At 40.8% G+C, this 14,517-nt stretch overlaps 1 protein-coding gene across 1 annotated transcript in view; it reads right to left on the bottom strand.

Annotated features, from left to right (window-relative positions):
- LOC134811925 (circadian locomoter output cycles protein kaput-like) overlaps positions 1-14,517 on the bottom strand; it is a 36,415-nt gene that overhangs the window by 4,594 nt on the left and 17,304 nt on the right. The window contains exons 5-11 of the mRNA XM_063819078.1: positions 9,019-9,182; positions 5,702-5,790; positions 4,852-5,034; positions 1,277-1,423; positions 911-1,104; positions 545-651; positions 183-330 (exon numbers count right to left, since the gene is read on the bottom strand). Of these exons, the coding sequence (XP_063675148.1) occupies positions 183-330; positions 545-651; positions 911-1,104; positions 1,277-1,423; positions 4,852-5,034; positions 5,702-5,790; positions 9,019-9,182 (1,032 nt within the window). The remainder of the gene's footprint in view (positions 1-182; positions 331-544; positions 652-910; positions 1,105-1,276; positions 1,424-4,851; positions 5,035-5,701; positions 5,791-9,018; positions 9,183-14,517) is intronic.

Below are 14,517 nucleotides of genomic sequence, written 5' to 3'. Positions count from 1 at the left end.
AATGACGACAATTAAAATGATAAGCGTTGACGTTGTAACCACTGTGGTAACGTAATGTTTTAAAATGGATCTTAAGTTTGAGATATTGAACATTTTGGACACTTGAAAGCTACAAGATAACGTTAAATGGAAAAAAAAAGTTTCAAAGTATCGATTAAAACAAGTCGTAAGATTGACTGTACCTAACAACGACGTTGTGGCAGATAATCGTCTCGGGTTTGTTTGTCCACTTGTTAGTTTGTACGTAGCCGTGGGTCTGCATCCAGATCCATTGTTGACCCTTCGTCAGGAAACGGTAAAACATTGTGGCGCTGTTCCCGTGGTTCATCACTGTAATTTTTATAATATTATTTTTATAATACTATATATTATATCGGTTATAATTCGCACTGACTTGTACTTGTTCATTGTCCAATTAAAAAGGACTAATTCACGTTCATAAAGTCTATGATGAGCTGACTAAAACAATTAAAGTGTTCGCTTCGGAATAATTGGAGGTCTTCTTTTTAATAATTCTAGCGATTTTTATTAATTTCCAACTCACGATTCTTGTGATTCACAGAAAGAATGGACAGGTCATCTAAATGGTAAAAATCGTAAGCGGAGCAGCCGATGACCTCAGAGGGTAGGTAACCGATGATAGAAGGAGCCCTGAAAAGAGGAAAACGTTAAACTAGGGCTAGATTCGAAAGTCGGGTCGCTGTTATCAATCCCTTCATACGTACTTTAGGGTAGGATCGGACCCTGTTTTCGGGCTAACGACACTGATATGTGACAAGGAAAAACTCTTTGAGTGATCACCGACACGCATTAACAATTATAACAAGGCACTAATGTTCCTTTTCCGATGTATGATCTAGAACTTTCTTAAATTACTTGGACACTGGACAGTCCGAAAAAATAGACTAACTTGTTATCAACGTAGAGATATTTTGCCTCCAGACTGTGCCTGGAAAGGTATTCATTCTTCCCCAGATCTAAAGAGCTTATGTCCCGTATGATTTTAGGAGCTTCCATTTTACCAACTGCTACGAGACAGTGAGTAGGGTTATCTTCAGTCTCCAGGAGACCCTGACTGAGACTAGCGATCTCCGACATTCCGTCCTGACAAGAGAAATTGAGTGAGGTGATGGAGTGAGCTGAAGTAGCTTCATAAAAGCAACGTAGTTAGCATTCATTCCATCTCACGCCAACACATTCCTTTGGCATCTGAAACCTTATAAACACCCGAATATAAACCTTATAAACACGGATAGCCGTGACTGCAATGCAATACCTGGTTGGGATTCTTGATGGCGTCCTCCCATCTCCTGACATTTCCCGAACAGTGAACTAATTCATATGAGTTCATCCCACCGCGCAACATCCTGATGCTGAATGAAACCTTGGCTTTGCTGCCCGAGCTGGAGCTACTCTCCGCCATCTGAAATAGAACGGTAGTCAGGTTTTTGTGGGAAGGGAGTCACAACATTGTCATTAGTACGTGATAGGAGAACCGAGGTGTGCTGGGAGGCCTCCCAGTGTACTCACGTGCTTTCTCGCACTAGCTCCATATACCGCCTTCTTGTTAACGGGAACGTTAAATTTACGTGCGATAAAATGTATTGACTTTACGTCCTATTGCAGACTTTTTAAACTTCCATTGTCTGTCGGCCAGACTGTAGTATATTAAATCTAACTATGTTTGCTGAGAGATTTAGTGATCTAATTGCAAGTCCCATGGTGACAGTACAACTGTACACACTGCATCGTCTAGACTGCCCTGTACACCAATACAGATAATAAAATCGGTAGCCGATGATGACCGTACCCGAGTACATGATAAAGAAATCCTGGATAAGAGCGCACTTTGACGGAACGTCGAGCGATCCATATTAACATACCTGGGAGGAATCGAGACAGACTGCTGACTGATCACTGGTTGGGCCCGATCACTGGTTCTAGTGTGGGTTGGAGAGATAAGAATAATGACGAACCCTGCACCACTCCATCTCATCCTAATCTAATTATTATTTATTGTTGAGCTGTCACGGTGATGGTGCGTGTTACAGTGCCCCTTATCGAGTAAAGAGGAATCAGGGCCGAGTCACAGTACAGTTTGGCGCACCGCAGCCCCCCGGTCCCCTCCCGCAGTAACAGGTGTGCTGAATATTATACATCAGGAGAAGTTCCCCACACTCAGGCTGGGTCACGTTTACAGAGGGGGAATGTTTCGAGTTGTTTTGTGCGGGAGGGCGGCAAGGTGCCAGGCAGCCGTGAGGGGGCCCCGGACATTAGGACACGTATTAACCCACCTGGTGTCCTCTCTACTATCCCCACGCCTCACTGATTCCCCCTCTCTATCTCTCTCTCTCTCTCTCTCTGTCGTATATACCCTTCCATTACAGCGATATTATTTTACAGGCCGCTATCAGTGACAATTCCGGAGGTGACCAGGTGATTCTTGCATTAAATCATCCTGGTACTCCTGGCTCTGTGCGGAAGAGAGGCTATCCGAGTATCCGTGTGTAACGAGCAACACTCTGAAACGCAGAATCACAAGTTCTGTGAGCAGTACACGAGAGGGCAAGTCCACTTAAGTTACAGATAATTCTCATTTACGGACTGGTGATTCATAATGAGGTTGTTAGTTTACGAGGCATAAATATGTGCAGGTCCCCAGGCATGTAATTAAGCATAAATTGTAACATTTCGCCTAAGGACGTACGGGGGGAGGCAAGTTGCGTAATAGGCTATTTCAATTTACGTAGCTAAGGAACGACGAGCAGGGAGGGTGACTCGGTCAGCTAACCGTGGCAATGTACGGCCGGAATATCAAGTCAACAGTAATCACTTTAACACGTGCTTTAAGGAAACTCTGCATCACTGAATGATCTGATATTTTTATTGGCGCAGAGAGCGGATTGGAAATAGTATGACGGAAAAATGTAAGCAGGAGGAAAAGGAGCAGAAAAAAGGACAGTTAGGCACAAGTCATAGGAATGATGTGACAATGATCTGTCAATTCTGTAGAGTCTTGTTGGCACGGTGCAGACTTGCAGAGACGCAAGACTTTCGAGAAATCAAAACAAAAGGAAGGAAAAATATCGAGGTTAAAGCTTTATGCAAAGTACAGCGTGTTCACGAAACATTGGTACGGTTTTAAACATCTGTAGATTAATTTATGAAAGAGCGAGCAGCTTTATTTGATATCTGGATTGGTTGTAACATAATTTTAATCGATTTACAAAGAAAATGAGCTCAAATATAGCTGATTGCTCCCTCATGAATTGATCTACAGATGTCTGAAACCGTACTATTGTATCGTGAACACCCTGTTCATCCGAAATAAGAATAAAAAGTATTTAAAAGAATATTAAAAACAGACATTCGATGTACATATATTTTAAAAACTCTTTTGAACCGGTACGGGGATCGAAGAAGGAATTCCAAATTCCAGAGGGAGCTAATAATTGGTAAGTGACAAAAGTTGGCAGAGTTATATCATGTAGCCTAAAATAGACGGTGGTAATAGGTAAATAGTTGTGACATCACGACATGGTGTGGAAAGAGGGAACTGTAGCTATTACTGAGTAATGTTTCGGCGAAAGAACTGAGCTGCAGATGTAGCTTCCAGGAAAAGGGATGATTTAAGAGGTTTTGACTGTTGTGATACAAATCTTATTTCTTCGAAATTATAACAATTATGTTAAATCTAGATCACATTTAACAGTTTAATATGGCAATGTTAGTAGTCAAATCGACTATATCACAGATCCTTTATTATGTGGATGTACCGGTCCAAAACAATTAAGTTTTAATCCGGTTTCTTTCTTTCAATATTTCAGAGTTTGCTCTGGCATTATTTACTTCGATTTGATGTGGCATGGTTCATTTGATTCGTTTAAGTCGTTTTGGAAGGAAATAACCGCTAACAATCACTTTTATATTAAATGAACGTGCTAGGTATAACTAAGGTTGGAGAGAGTACAAAAGATTATTCTATAAAACGTAACGTTAAACGTCATTACATCAAGAAATTGAAGATCTCGTCAGTCATTATCTCTTAACATTACTCATGTTTGAATGGGTTCTTCTATAGCAAAGTTTCAATAGCTATAGTCCTGTTGGCGCTGTTTTGAAATATTGAGCGAGATGTGGCCATTCAATACATTTCAACGGATTAAAATGTACCTCATGAAGAATCTCGCGACTCAGTAGGCGGCTTCGTTATTACTCGAACCGTTTATAACAAGTAGTACAAGTAGTACTACCGGGAGCAACGCTCCTGGAGCAAAGGTTGAGAATATAAAGTTAGCGCCGACCCCGTGATAACATTCCTGCTTAGTGACCAGGCAGCCGAAGGTATGATGAATCAGCTCATTTTCTAGAGCTTCAGTGCCGAATTGCAAACAAATTAAATTGTCTCAGATCAATCAATCAGTTTCACTTATTTTGGTGACCTATGAGAAAAAAATTATGTCCAACAATTGATTTCTAATTTGTTTGGGAAATCTCATATAATATTCCACCTTCAGCAAACTGGATTGCACTTAAGAACAGAATTGAGACAATTGATTTCCCTGGGGAATGATGTATTCCAGATCAAAGCTATAGCGGCTTTAGATTAGGGAAAACAAATCTTGAGAGACACGGATATCGATCGAAGCACACCGATAGTTGTTTTCAAGAAGAAATGGAACATTACAAAGTATGGTTTCTTCAAAGTTAAATTCAGTTTTGAATTAATTATAGATCTAAAGCCTTCATTGCTTGGAATCGTCTATGTACAGTCGAAACGTGGGCAAAAGGAATGCCTTTCCAGTTTCCTTATAGTAGAACTAAAATTCACTTTTTCCAAATAAAACAAACCTCAGAGTTAAAGTGAGTTTTCAGGGTGTTTTCCAGAACTGCCCGGTCATTCTCGTGAACAAGATCGAAGAGAGAGCGGCCAATCAGATTGTTCTGAAGATGTCCGAGAAGTGGCGCTACCGTATGAGAAACGTACAATACCCTTCCGGTTACCGACAGCACAAACAGGAACCCGTCCAATGCCTGAGGATTATTTAAATGTTACTTTGAAAATCAGGATCCTGCAGATGAAGGTTGAAACCGGTTAAAGTTGAATGATGAGAGTTATGTATAATTTTTTCATCAAAAGGCTCACAATAGTTATTAATAACAGTGACCCTGTTTGAGTTATGACATTCGTCCCAAATTTGTCTTTCTACTGCTTCAACAAGTGATAATTTTCTTGATCTGGTTCTCAGTACTTGGAATATTCTAGACAATCTAAATCGTGACCAAAAGAAGTATGCCCGCAACTGTAGTGCACGCATTGAATGTCCCCTCATTAAACAATGCCCCGACATAAATATGCCGACCATGCTAGTAAATTGAATATGCTAATTGCATATCTACTAGACAATTTGTCTGCTTGGTATGATTATCATTGAAATGAACTCTGTTCATGAATGGGGAGTGGTACAATGGGCAGCCGTCACGTCACCCCTCAAGGGTACTCTCCGAAGTTTTGCAACAAAACTAATTGCATTACCTAATAAAATCCGCTTCCGTTCGTACTTAAATTCTTTTGTTCTATTTCAAATGAGGTTCTTTTGATTCAAAACCAATTCAGTGTGTCTATGACTGAAATGTGCTGATAGACATAGATCCTTCCGGGCAGACGGTATAAATTTAAAAACCTTGATCCGGAACTAACCTCCAACATCAACGTTGCCAACTCCTCATTGGACAAAAATGCGGGCTTCCAGCTAACAGTAGATTCGTTGGGTGACGGTGACAACAAATCTGAAAAACAACGTGATTAGCTTGAAATAAAGTAGTTTGGAAACCAAATGCGGAATACCGCTAACTGGTTACATTAACATGAAGTAGATTTCGCGCGCACTAAACCTCTTAACCGGGCGTTAAGTTTACGGAGAACTGAGGTCTGTTGCGTGATGTGTTGCTATTTTGGGTGCCTTTTATCACATTATCCAAGTTCCAGGAAGTCGAAGGTTGGCTAAACCATGTGAGTACAACGTGTAATGTAAACATACTGTTTCCCGCCTCAACACACTGCTGTCAACCAAAGCTTGAAATTGAGCGAAGCCGGATGTACTGTGGGACATAAGGTAGACAATTTCGCACTGGATCACTCCACATGAATCCAATTAAATACCAATTACCTTATTGGGTAAACCCGATTTTTTCGAACGCGAAATTGCACAGATGGATAACAATGCGGTGCTTTGCCCGGAAAATGACTACATTTTTATAATGCTAACAATGTAAGTAGACTCAATTGAGCCGCGCGGCAGGAGCATTTAGCGCGGAACGTCAGGTGTCCGCGAATGTTAGCGTGTATCCCTCGACATGCGAAATAGCTCAGAACAAACGGGCATTTTGCTTGCATATCACTCGAAAAAGTTACGCCAGGAATTAGATTGTAGAGGCGTAGAGGTGGGTTGTAGGCAGTTCAGACGGCGTGGTAACAGGCGTTCTGTACACGTGCGTGTGGTGTTACGCTGCCGCACGTGACTCTACACGTGCTTACATTCATGCTGCATGAGATGTGTTGTTTCTTATTCCTCCTGACGGAGAAGCACGTAAAGTCCAGTTGAGATGCCCCAGAAAATTTATTCATTACACACTCGAGAAGTTTTTGTCATTAAAACCAGGTCGGATCGAGTTGTAGATGATTAAATTAACTGGTAAGTTAATCTCCTGAAAAAGTATTCGCTGGTCCATGTAAGCGCCCTTTTATTCCCATTACTGACTCTAAGCATTAGGATTATCATTTTATGCGGGGATGTCTGCATTCTTCAGCATTTTATTCAATGGAAAGCTGCTTGTTTGGCATGGTAGTTGAAGTTCCATCTGTCACTGTACAAACATTTCCAGTAACTAAGGAAGTGATAATATGGCTGGAAACGATCTAAATTCTTTGTACCACGAAACTCAGGCATGATACCTATAAATAATCTTTCATTTACCCCCATCCAAACAAATATGCTAGATCCATCAGGTCCCGATATATATAATATACTCAAATGTGGACAAGCAGTTCCAGATATATATATGTATACAATAAGATGTCATGAAGATGTGTGCCATATAAAGTAAAGAGGTAAATACATAATCACTGCGAACATACAAAGAGCTTTAGATCTTAGGATTTCTCCGTGTAATAATCACTCATGAATTACATGTTTCTACGGCCCAATTATGAGGACCTGAGAATGCCTTTACTAATTAATGGCCCACGCTGTGCAGGTCGTTGTGTGGACTAATAGAGCAACAGACAGTGTCTCCTTATTCTATGCCAGCTGTATCCAACTTCCAATAACACCCCTCCAATTTACTGTGCAGGATTTCAAATCGATTTGGCGGTCTGTGCACAATTTCCATTCGATTTGGCACCGATTCAGACAAAACGCAGAGTTAACACTCGGTCACCTCGAGATAACTGTGTTGTATTTCTTGCTCTATAATAAGAGAGTATAATGTGTGAGGAATGGACACGCTTGCGAGCCATATATTCGCACATACAGAGATCTATTGTGTGACATGTAATATATGTGATCAGCTATATAATGTACCCCCCCCCCCCCCACAATCCCCCATACAGCTACTCTACACGGCCCACTGCGCCTCTCAGAAACATGTAACATATATTATATATATATGTATAAACAGTCGAGAGTAGCAGCAAATGCCATGCTGCGAGCTCTGCTACATGGCAGTTATATTATATCTTACAACATGTAGATTATAGGGCTGCAGTACAGTTCAATGGTTGGTAACATTGGGCTCAGCCCTGCCGGCACTCTGTGTGCTAATTGTAACAATAACTTTGCGACGAGATGACCGTTTAGCACGGGCAACCACCATGTTCCTATACATAAGTTATAGCTGGTATCGGATAATTAATAAGCTATATACATATTATTATGTATCCATTGTCATAGTGTTGAGCAAATGCGTCAAGAAGTCGCCTCCCCAACCCAGGGCTACCGTCGATTGCCTTTTATTCACTAAAGTGGAGTGTTGCGGCCTTTACAATAATGCTCTGTAACTGTGTTCCAGTTCAGCAATCTGTAAGCATCTCATGATAATTGGAATGTTATTAACTCTAGACCTACTCAACAAAGGGATGAAGTTAAAGTGCCTTAAAACGCTAAATTTCATGTTGAGAACATTGTTACGGACACGGTACGGTGTGCCGGTGCGGGCGTAAAACTATAATCTATTAAATATATCATAACTAGAGTGTGAGTAGAGAATAATATGTAGGTGGAATGTGAGAAGGATTGAGCAGGTGAAGATGAGATAAATGTTGCGTATGGTTGTGAAGAGATTTATCTCAACACGTGACTAGGCTCAACTAATCAGATCACCGGATTAATCCTCGTGACTGCGTATCGAAATATACGTGAAATTTCGCTGAATATTGTTTCTGGCGAGCCATCCATACCAGGGAAATTTTTGTTTCGTGTGAATGAATGGCGATGTTAATACGTGACGTCCAGATCATTTCCAATAACAATAGTTAAGTGGCCGGTCTTCACCGGTACTTCCACCCCATCACGTCTATTATATTCTATCTTTTCAGTTTTCCAGGACTGGACTTGCCAATGACCAGTTCCCACACACTCACCGTATCGTCCCTAATTTCCGCCGTTTCGTCGTGTGTGGCTAGCTAAATTAGGGCCGGTGAAATTTTGTATTTCAGAAAATTGGAAATTTAGGCTCTAAAGAGTAAGGTACGGTCGAGGCGGGACTAAAATCTTGTGAAATGAAATCCTTGTGAATCAGTAGTTAATGACTAGGCAGAATGTATTCCAAAGAATTAAATTAGTTAAGACTGAAGCTTTAGTCATCGTGACAAACGAACTTGAAATATAAGAGATTTGGGCAATCGGAGACAAACTTACAGATATATTCAATCTGCATGCCGTCCAAAAAACAAATGGAATTTTTGGCGGTAAATTTTTATCTTTTATTTCTTTATTCAATTCTTATAGGGCTTCTTACCGGCGTGAAGTTTCATGTAAGAAACAGTAAGTTTGAGGATGGTCGACTTATCAAGCTTGCGACTGGAGTGGGGAGATGAACAGCTCGGGACCATGGCACTCAGCTCGTTAATATACGTGTTCAACTTGTCCCTCCTTCGCTTCTCACTCGCGTTCCGACTCGACCTGAAATTATGGCTCCGTTAATGAGCGTCTCAAAGTAAAAATTCATATTAATATCATTATTATTATCATTCATAATAATATATTGGAGAAGAAATTAGACTAGATAAGCGGAGCGTTCAGTGATTAACTAATGCTGCGACTTATGGTGACTGGCGGTGGGGTTAATGCCATTAATAGTCAGTATGTCGATGAGGGAATATGCTTAATATTAAATTCGTTAAATAGTAAATTCGTTTAGTAAATACTCGACATAAAAAGTTAAGGGTTAAACTGGTGATAGTCACCAGAGCTTGGGACTCGTGACAGACACGATACCGGTGATCATAAAACTTAGACGAGAACATCGCAACTCCGCGAGCCAGGGACCAACTGTAAATATTATCCATCACAAAATTACGCCACGTTATTCCAATTATATAAGAGAGTATTTTTATTGTTACAGAGAGGGTTACAATGATTTAAGTTTCTGGTTTTTCAGATACACACTAGACCCGGGCGTCCCCAATAATTTCTTAATTCATTCGATTATCAGACGTTCAATCGAAGAAGAATGATTCATTACCCGCAAAATACCATTGTTAAAAACACGCATGATAATATGTAAGAAATGAGGTCGGTAGAAGAGCAGGTATGTTGAGCTGAACAGTTTGAGATTACTCCCGACATAACACAACACACACCCTCACGTTTAGCTATGATGTCAGAGCACTCCAAGTGTGAACTAACTAGAATATGTGCTGTCTGGATAACACTAACAAAGAACACAGCAGCTATATGTCCGCTAGTTAGGTTGAACGGGGTAATTGGAGCGAGTTGGCTTTATTAATTAACCCTAATTGGATACTTAGAGGGCCCAGTTCCTCTTTTAACACGTTTCACTCATGTGAGGTGTTAATTTAGGGCTCGCAGGGTTGTCTAGTGCTACTTTATTGAATTAAGGTACCGGATAAAGTATTTACACGGCTTGAGCCCTCTCCCTCTCCCTCTCCCTCTCTCTCTCTCTCTCTCTCTCTCTCTCTCTCTCTCTCTCTCTCTCTCTCTCTCTCTCTCTCTCTCTCTCTCTCTCTCTCTCTCTCTCTCTCTCTCTCTCTCTCTCTCTCTCTCTCTCTCTCTCTCTCTCTCTCTCTCTCTCTCTCTCTCTCTCTCTCTCTCTCTCTCTCTCTCTCTCTCTCTCTCTCTCTCTCTCTCTCTCTCTCTCTCTCTCTCTCTCTCTCTCTCTCTCTCTCTCTCTCTCTCTTTCTCTCTCTCTTTCTCTCTCTTTTTCTCTCTCTCTTTTTCTCTTTCTCTCTCTTTCTCTCTCTCTCTCTCTCTGCTTCTCTAATTTATTTTTACCTAACCGCGGTGCTCTGAGACCGAGTCGCGTATTAGAGCAGTTAGATTTACTTTCATCAGTTCAGACTATCAATGTGGTTTACACTGCATTTTCAGGGTTTATTTCTATAGTAGTGACGTCACATACCCTCAACATGAACGAGACAACACGCCTTTAGGCCTCAACTTTAAAGTTATAACCACTACTTAAACTTAGTTTTGAAGTTGTATGACCAAAGGCCGCCCGCAGAAATTGGTTTAACATAGACAGATTTGTCAAATTAGAGGGCAAGATTTGGGGAATATAAAACTAGGTTGTATGTTTAATTCCGGGAGTGTAGAGAACAGTGAGCAGAACATACCAGTTCTGGACTCGGTATCTGGTGTAAAATCTTTAAGAAATCCTACGTAACCGGAAACATGAGTACTTACTACTTAGGTTATATAATATATATATAATGAAGGTAAATGTGTATCCAAAAGTAATATACACTGTACCCTAAATAATGCTGACTGAAGCCGCCCGATCTACAGAAAGCCATGTAGTAGTAGAAGGCTTGCACAGTATGATAGAGCCGCCACAAAAGATGCGGAATGGGGAGAATGCATCACGCACACACTCTAATGTACACAACAGCAACACTACTTAACTGGATCAAGTTTCAATATAATTACAAATCTGTGGAAGAGAGAGAGAGAGAGAGAGAGAGAGAGAGAGAGAGAGAGAGAGAAAAAGAGAGAGAGACCACCTCTACTTAAACCACATATTATTCTCTTCTTGTGTACAAACTTCACCTATTATTACAAAAGAGGAGTGAGTGTGTGTGCGCTTTATTTAATACCCGATAATGTATCGCACCTAACTTAAACCGAAATCGTGTGCAGTATATCCCTGCTCTAGGCTACTGCCAGTCGGTCGTTGATAATCGAATACAAGCTTCTGGAATCTTGAAATACCGTACCAGTATTAATAGATATATCCCACATTGAGAGAACGTATATATAATAATATAATGCAGGAGAGAGAGAGAGAGAGGACTGGTATGAAAAATGCAGAAGCCGCGATAACCTCGGGCGGAGGTTTAAACAGGAGATATTGTGTAGATATATTACAAATGATGGCGGGGTGTTGCTTGAAGATATTATTGATTATATGAGAGACAGTATAACATAGAGAGAGAGAGAGAGAGAGAGAGAAAAAGAGAGAGAGAGAGAGAAAGAGAGAGAGAGAGAGAGAGAGAGAGAGAGAGATAGAGAGATAGAGAAAGAGGGGGAAAGAGAGAGAAAGAGAGACAGAGAGAGAAAGAGAGAGAGACAGAGACAGAGACAGAGACAGAGACAGAGAGAGAGAGAGAGAGAGACAGAGAGAGAGAGAGAGAGAGACAGAGAGAGACAGAGAGAGAGAGAGAGAGAGAGAGAGAGAGAGAGAGAGAGAGAGAGAGAGAGAGAGAGAGAGAGAGAGAGAGAGAGAGAGAGAGAGAGAGAGAGAGAGAGAGAGAGAGAGAGAGAGAGAGAGAGAGAGAGAGAGAGAGAGAGAGAATAGTGTACTGAGCTCTAGCTGGGCTATGTAGCCTAATAAGTGCCTCTTTTCTTTCCTCTCCTAGCTCTCACTTACACTCTGTTACTTTACACCCAGGCAGCTCCTTTAAATTGAATGTGTCCGGGGGGTTTAAAAAGAGTTGAATGAGAGGTGAGTTATAAGAGTTACAATATTATATACACTGAGCTGGCTGGTTTGTAAGAGTGTAACGTGCAACACGGACTCAGTTAGTACACTGTTAACACTTGACTATGTTCAGAAAGGATTAAGGTCGTTGCATTCTTACGCGCAATATATGTTGTACATTGTCGTTCGATAATTTTCTGAGTGGCACGTTGTTCTCCAGAAACAAACGCGTGTTTATAATAATATAATAAATTCGTTGTGATAATACGATATAGCTGAATACAAGCATGCGGGAGAGAATAGATTTTTATTATAGCGCTTTTAACTTTACTAATTAGGTGATCACATACCAAATAATGTATTTACTAAAGTCGAACTTACAGTCACATAATATATTCAAGACTTCTGTATGGCAACTAATCTACAGATCCTGATAACATAATAACAATCTTTAACTGTAAATCTACATAATAATCGTTATAAACCGTGACAGTGGCCATCAGATACATGGCTCAGAGGGGCTCTGGTAAGTCTACCAACTTGACTTCGTTAATAAAAAGTTACCGCACGTACACTGGTCTTTCATCGCTGATTTTATCACGACAATTACTCCCCTGCCCTTACCTAATCTGCCCAGAGAAGCGCAGTGGTATATCTGCAACTGTTATTGCGTCATTTATTATATATATATACTTCAGTTACCCGCAACTAATATAATACTACGCACCAATAAGGATACGCGTATCTTATACCGGCGAACTGTTACGTGTATTATCACAACTTCAACACAGGTTCCCAGCTTGGTACATGAGACCCTGCAGTGGTGGGTGACTTCTCCTGGTGTGTATTGCCTCGCTACTCTCAGCGGCCCAATATCTGGGGCCCAGCAGTCTGATGTCTGAATACTCTCTCAATTAGTCGCCATTATTCCCATTATTGTAACGGCCTGGTTCACGTTCATTTAAATGTATAGAATTAGGGCATCACCAATTGCTGCTGATAACAAGTGTGGGAGTTAGGGTGAGATAGGGTTTCTGCGATGAGGTTATGGGTGAACCTGTCTCAACTCAGACTCTTTGTCTCCATTTTGTTCACCTCAACATCCAGCCTCCTCTAGTTTCCCACAATAATGCTACACACACAAGCCATCCAATCTCCTCTTTACACATTTACATAGTTTACGTAAATTAATGAAACAGCTTCTTCTCAATGGATTAGTAATAAGAAAGCCTTATCTCAATAGATAAAGTAATGCGGAAGCTTCTGTAAGCAGCGGAGAAAAGAAAGCCCGATTTAATTCTCTGACGTTTGAAAAGCACCTTGTCATTGTTTCAGTACAAAAGCTGAATTATGCGTGGATAATGGCTTTAATTTGGTCACTAGGACACTACTCACTTAGTACAAGTCCGTGCAATAGCTCCATTCAACCTACCACAATCAGCGACTTTTCAGCTAACATCTCCACAACATCCTACTAAGCACAAAACAATGTAATCTTTCTGCTTGGGTCGAGAAAAAGGTAACTTTGTTTGGGGGCAGCTAACTGTGCGCTGCTAAAATATGCGGTCTACAGGAGTTGGCAGGGTAACATTGTCTGCAAGGTGATTCGTCTTATTCAGCATGACAATTGTGGGGACTGCTAAATGCTAAGTACTCGTCTACCCAGTCATAAAAGGTTTGTCTTTCTAAACCATGGACCACAACAACATGACTATGCTATGTGCACCCCCAGCACTCGATCATCACAGCAAGTCCTTTAGATTCTTGAGAAACTCCGTCAAATTCCTTATCTTCAGTCTGAATTCTGGCGATAAATTGAATTTGTTCTCAGCTCCTTACTACCACACAAAGGTGCCAATAGTCTCAATGTGATTAGAGGATTAGTAAGTACTTGCTATCTTATTAAGATGCTCCAGCTTCTGATTAAATTTCTTTCATTACTCAGATAAAATGTGATTAAAACCCATCCCCTTGAATTATAATGGCCAGATTAACGCAACATCTTACCGACGTACCACGAAGAGGTTGAAGGAAATGAGGGAGCTCACAACGGGAGAAGTAGTCGCAGTAATATAACAGACATTTAGACCACCTACTTTACATATTAAGTCTAGAATTTCACGTTCAAAGTCTGCCGGAAAGGTCTGGGTGACTGGTTAGTGAGGTCCATTGAGGACAATACACGATATACACTTGGGAATTAGAGAGGAATCTACGTTCAAGATTCCGGCCATGAGTACAAAGCCTCCCCGTTTTGGGTACTGTAATACTTTATTAAAGAGTATAGAGGGATAATAGCCTAATTACCTGCTCAAGCATTAGCTACACCGCATATTCCGACACGCTACATTTGTTTCT

Source organism: Bolinopsis microptera, chromosome 2 (assembly GCF_026151205.1).
Source record: "Bolinopsis microptera isolate Bmic1 chromosome 2, MBARI_Bmic_1.0, whole genome shotgun sequence".
NCBI classification, from domain to species: Eukaryota; Metazoa; Ctenophora; class Tentaculata; order Lobata; family Bolinopsidae; genus Bolinopsis; species Bolinopsis microptera.
Note: the sequence above shows the minus strand (reverse complement) of the source record. Positions and strands in the feature narration are given on the sequence as shown.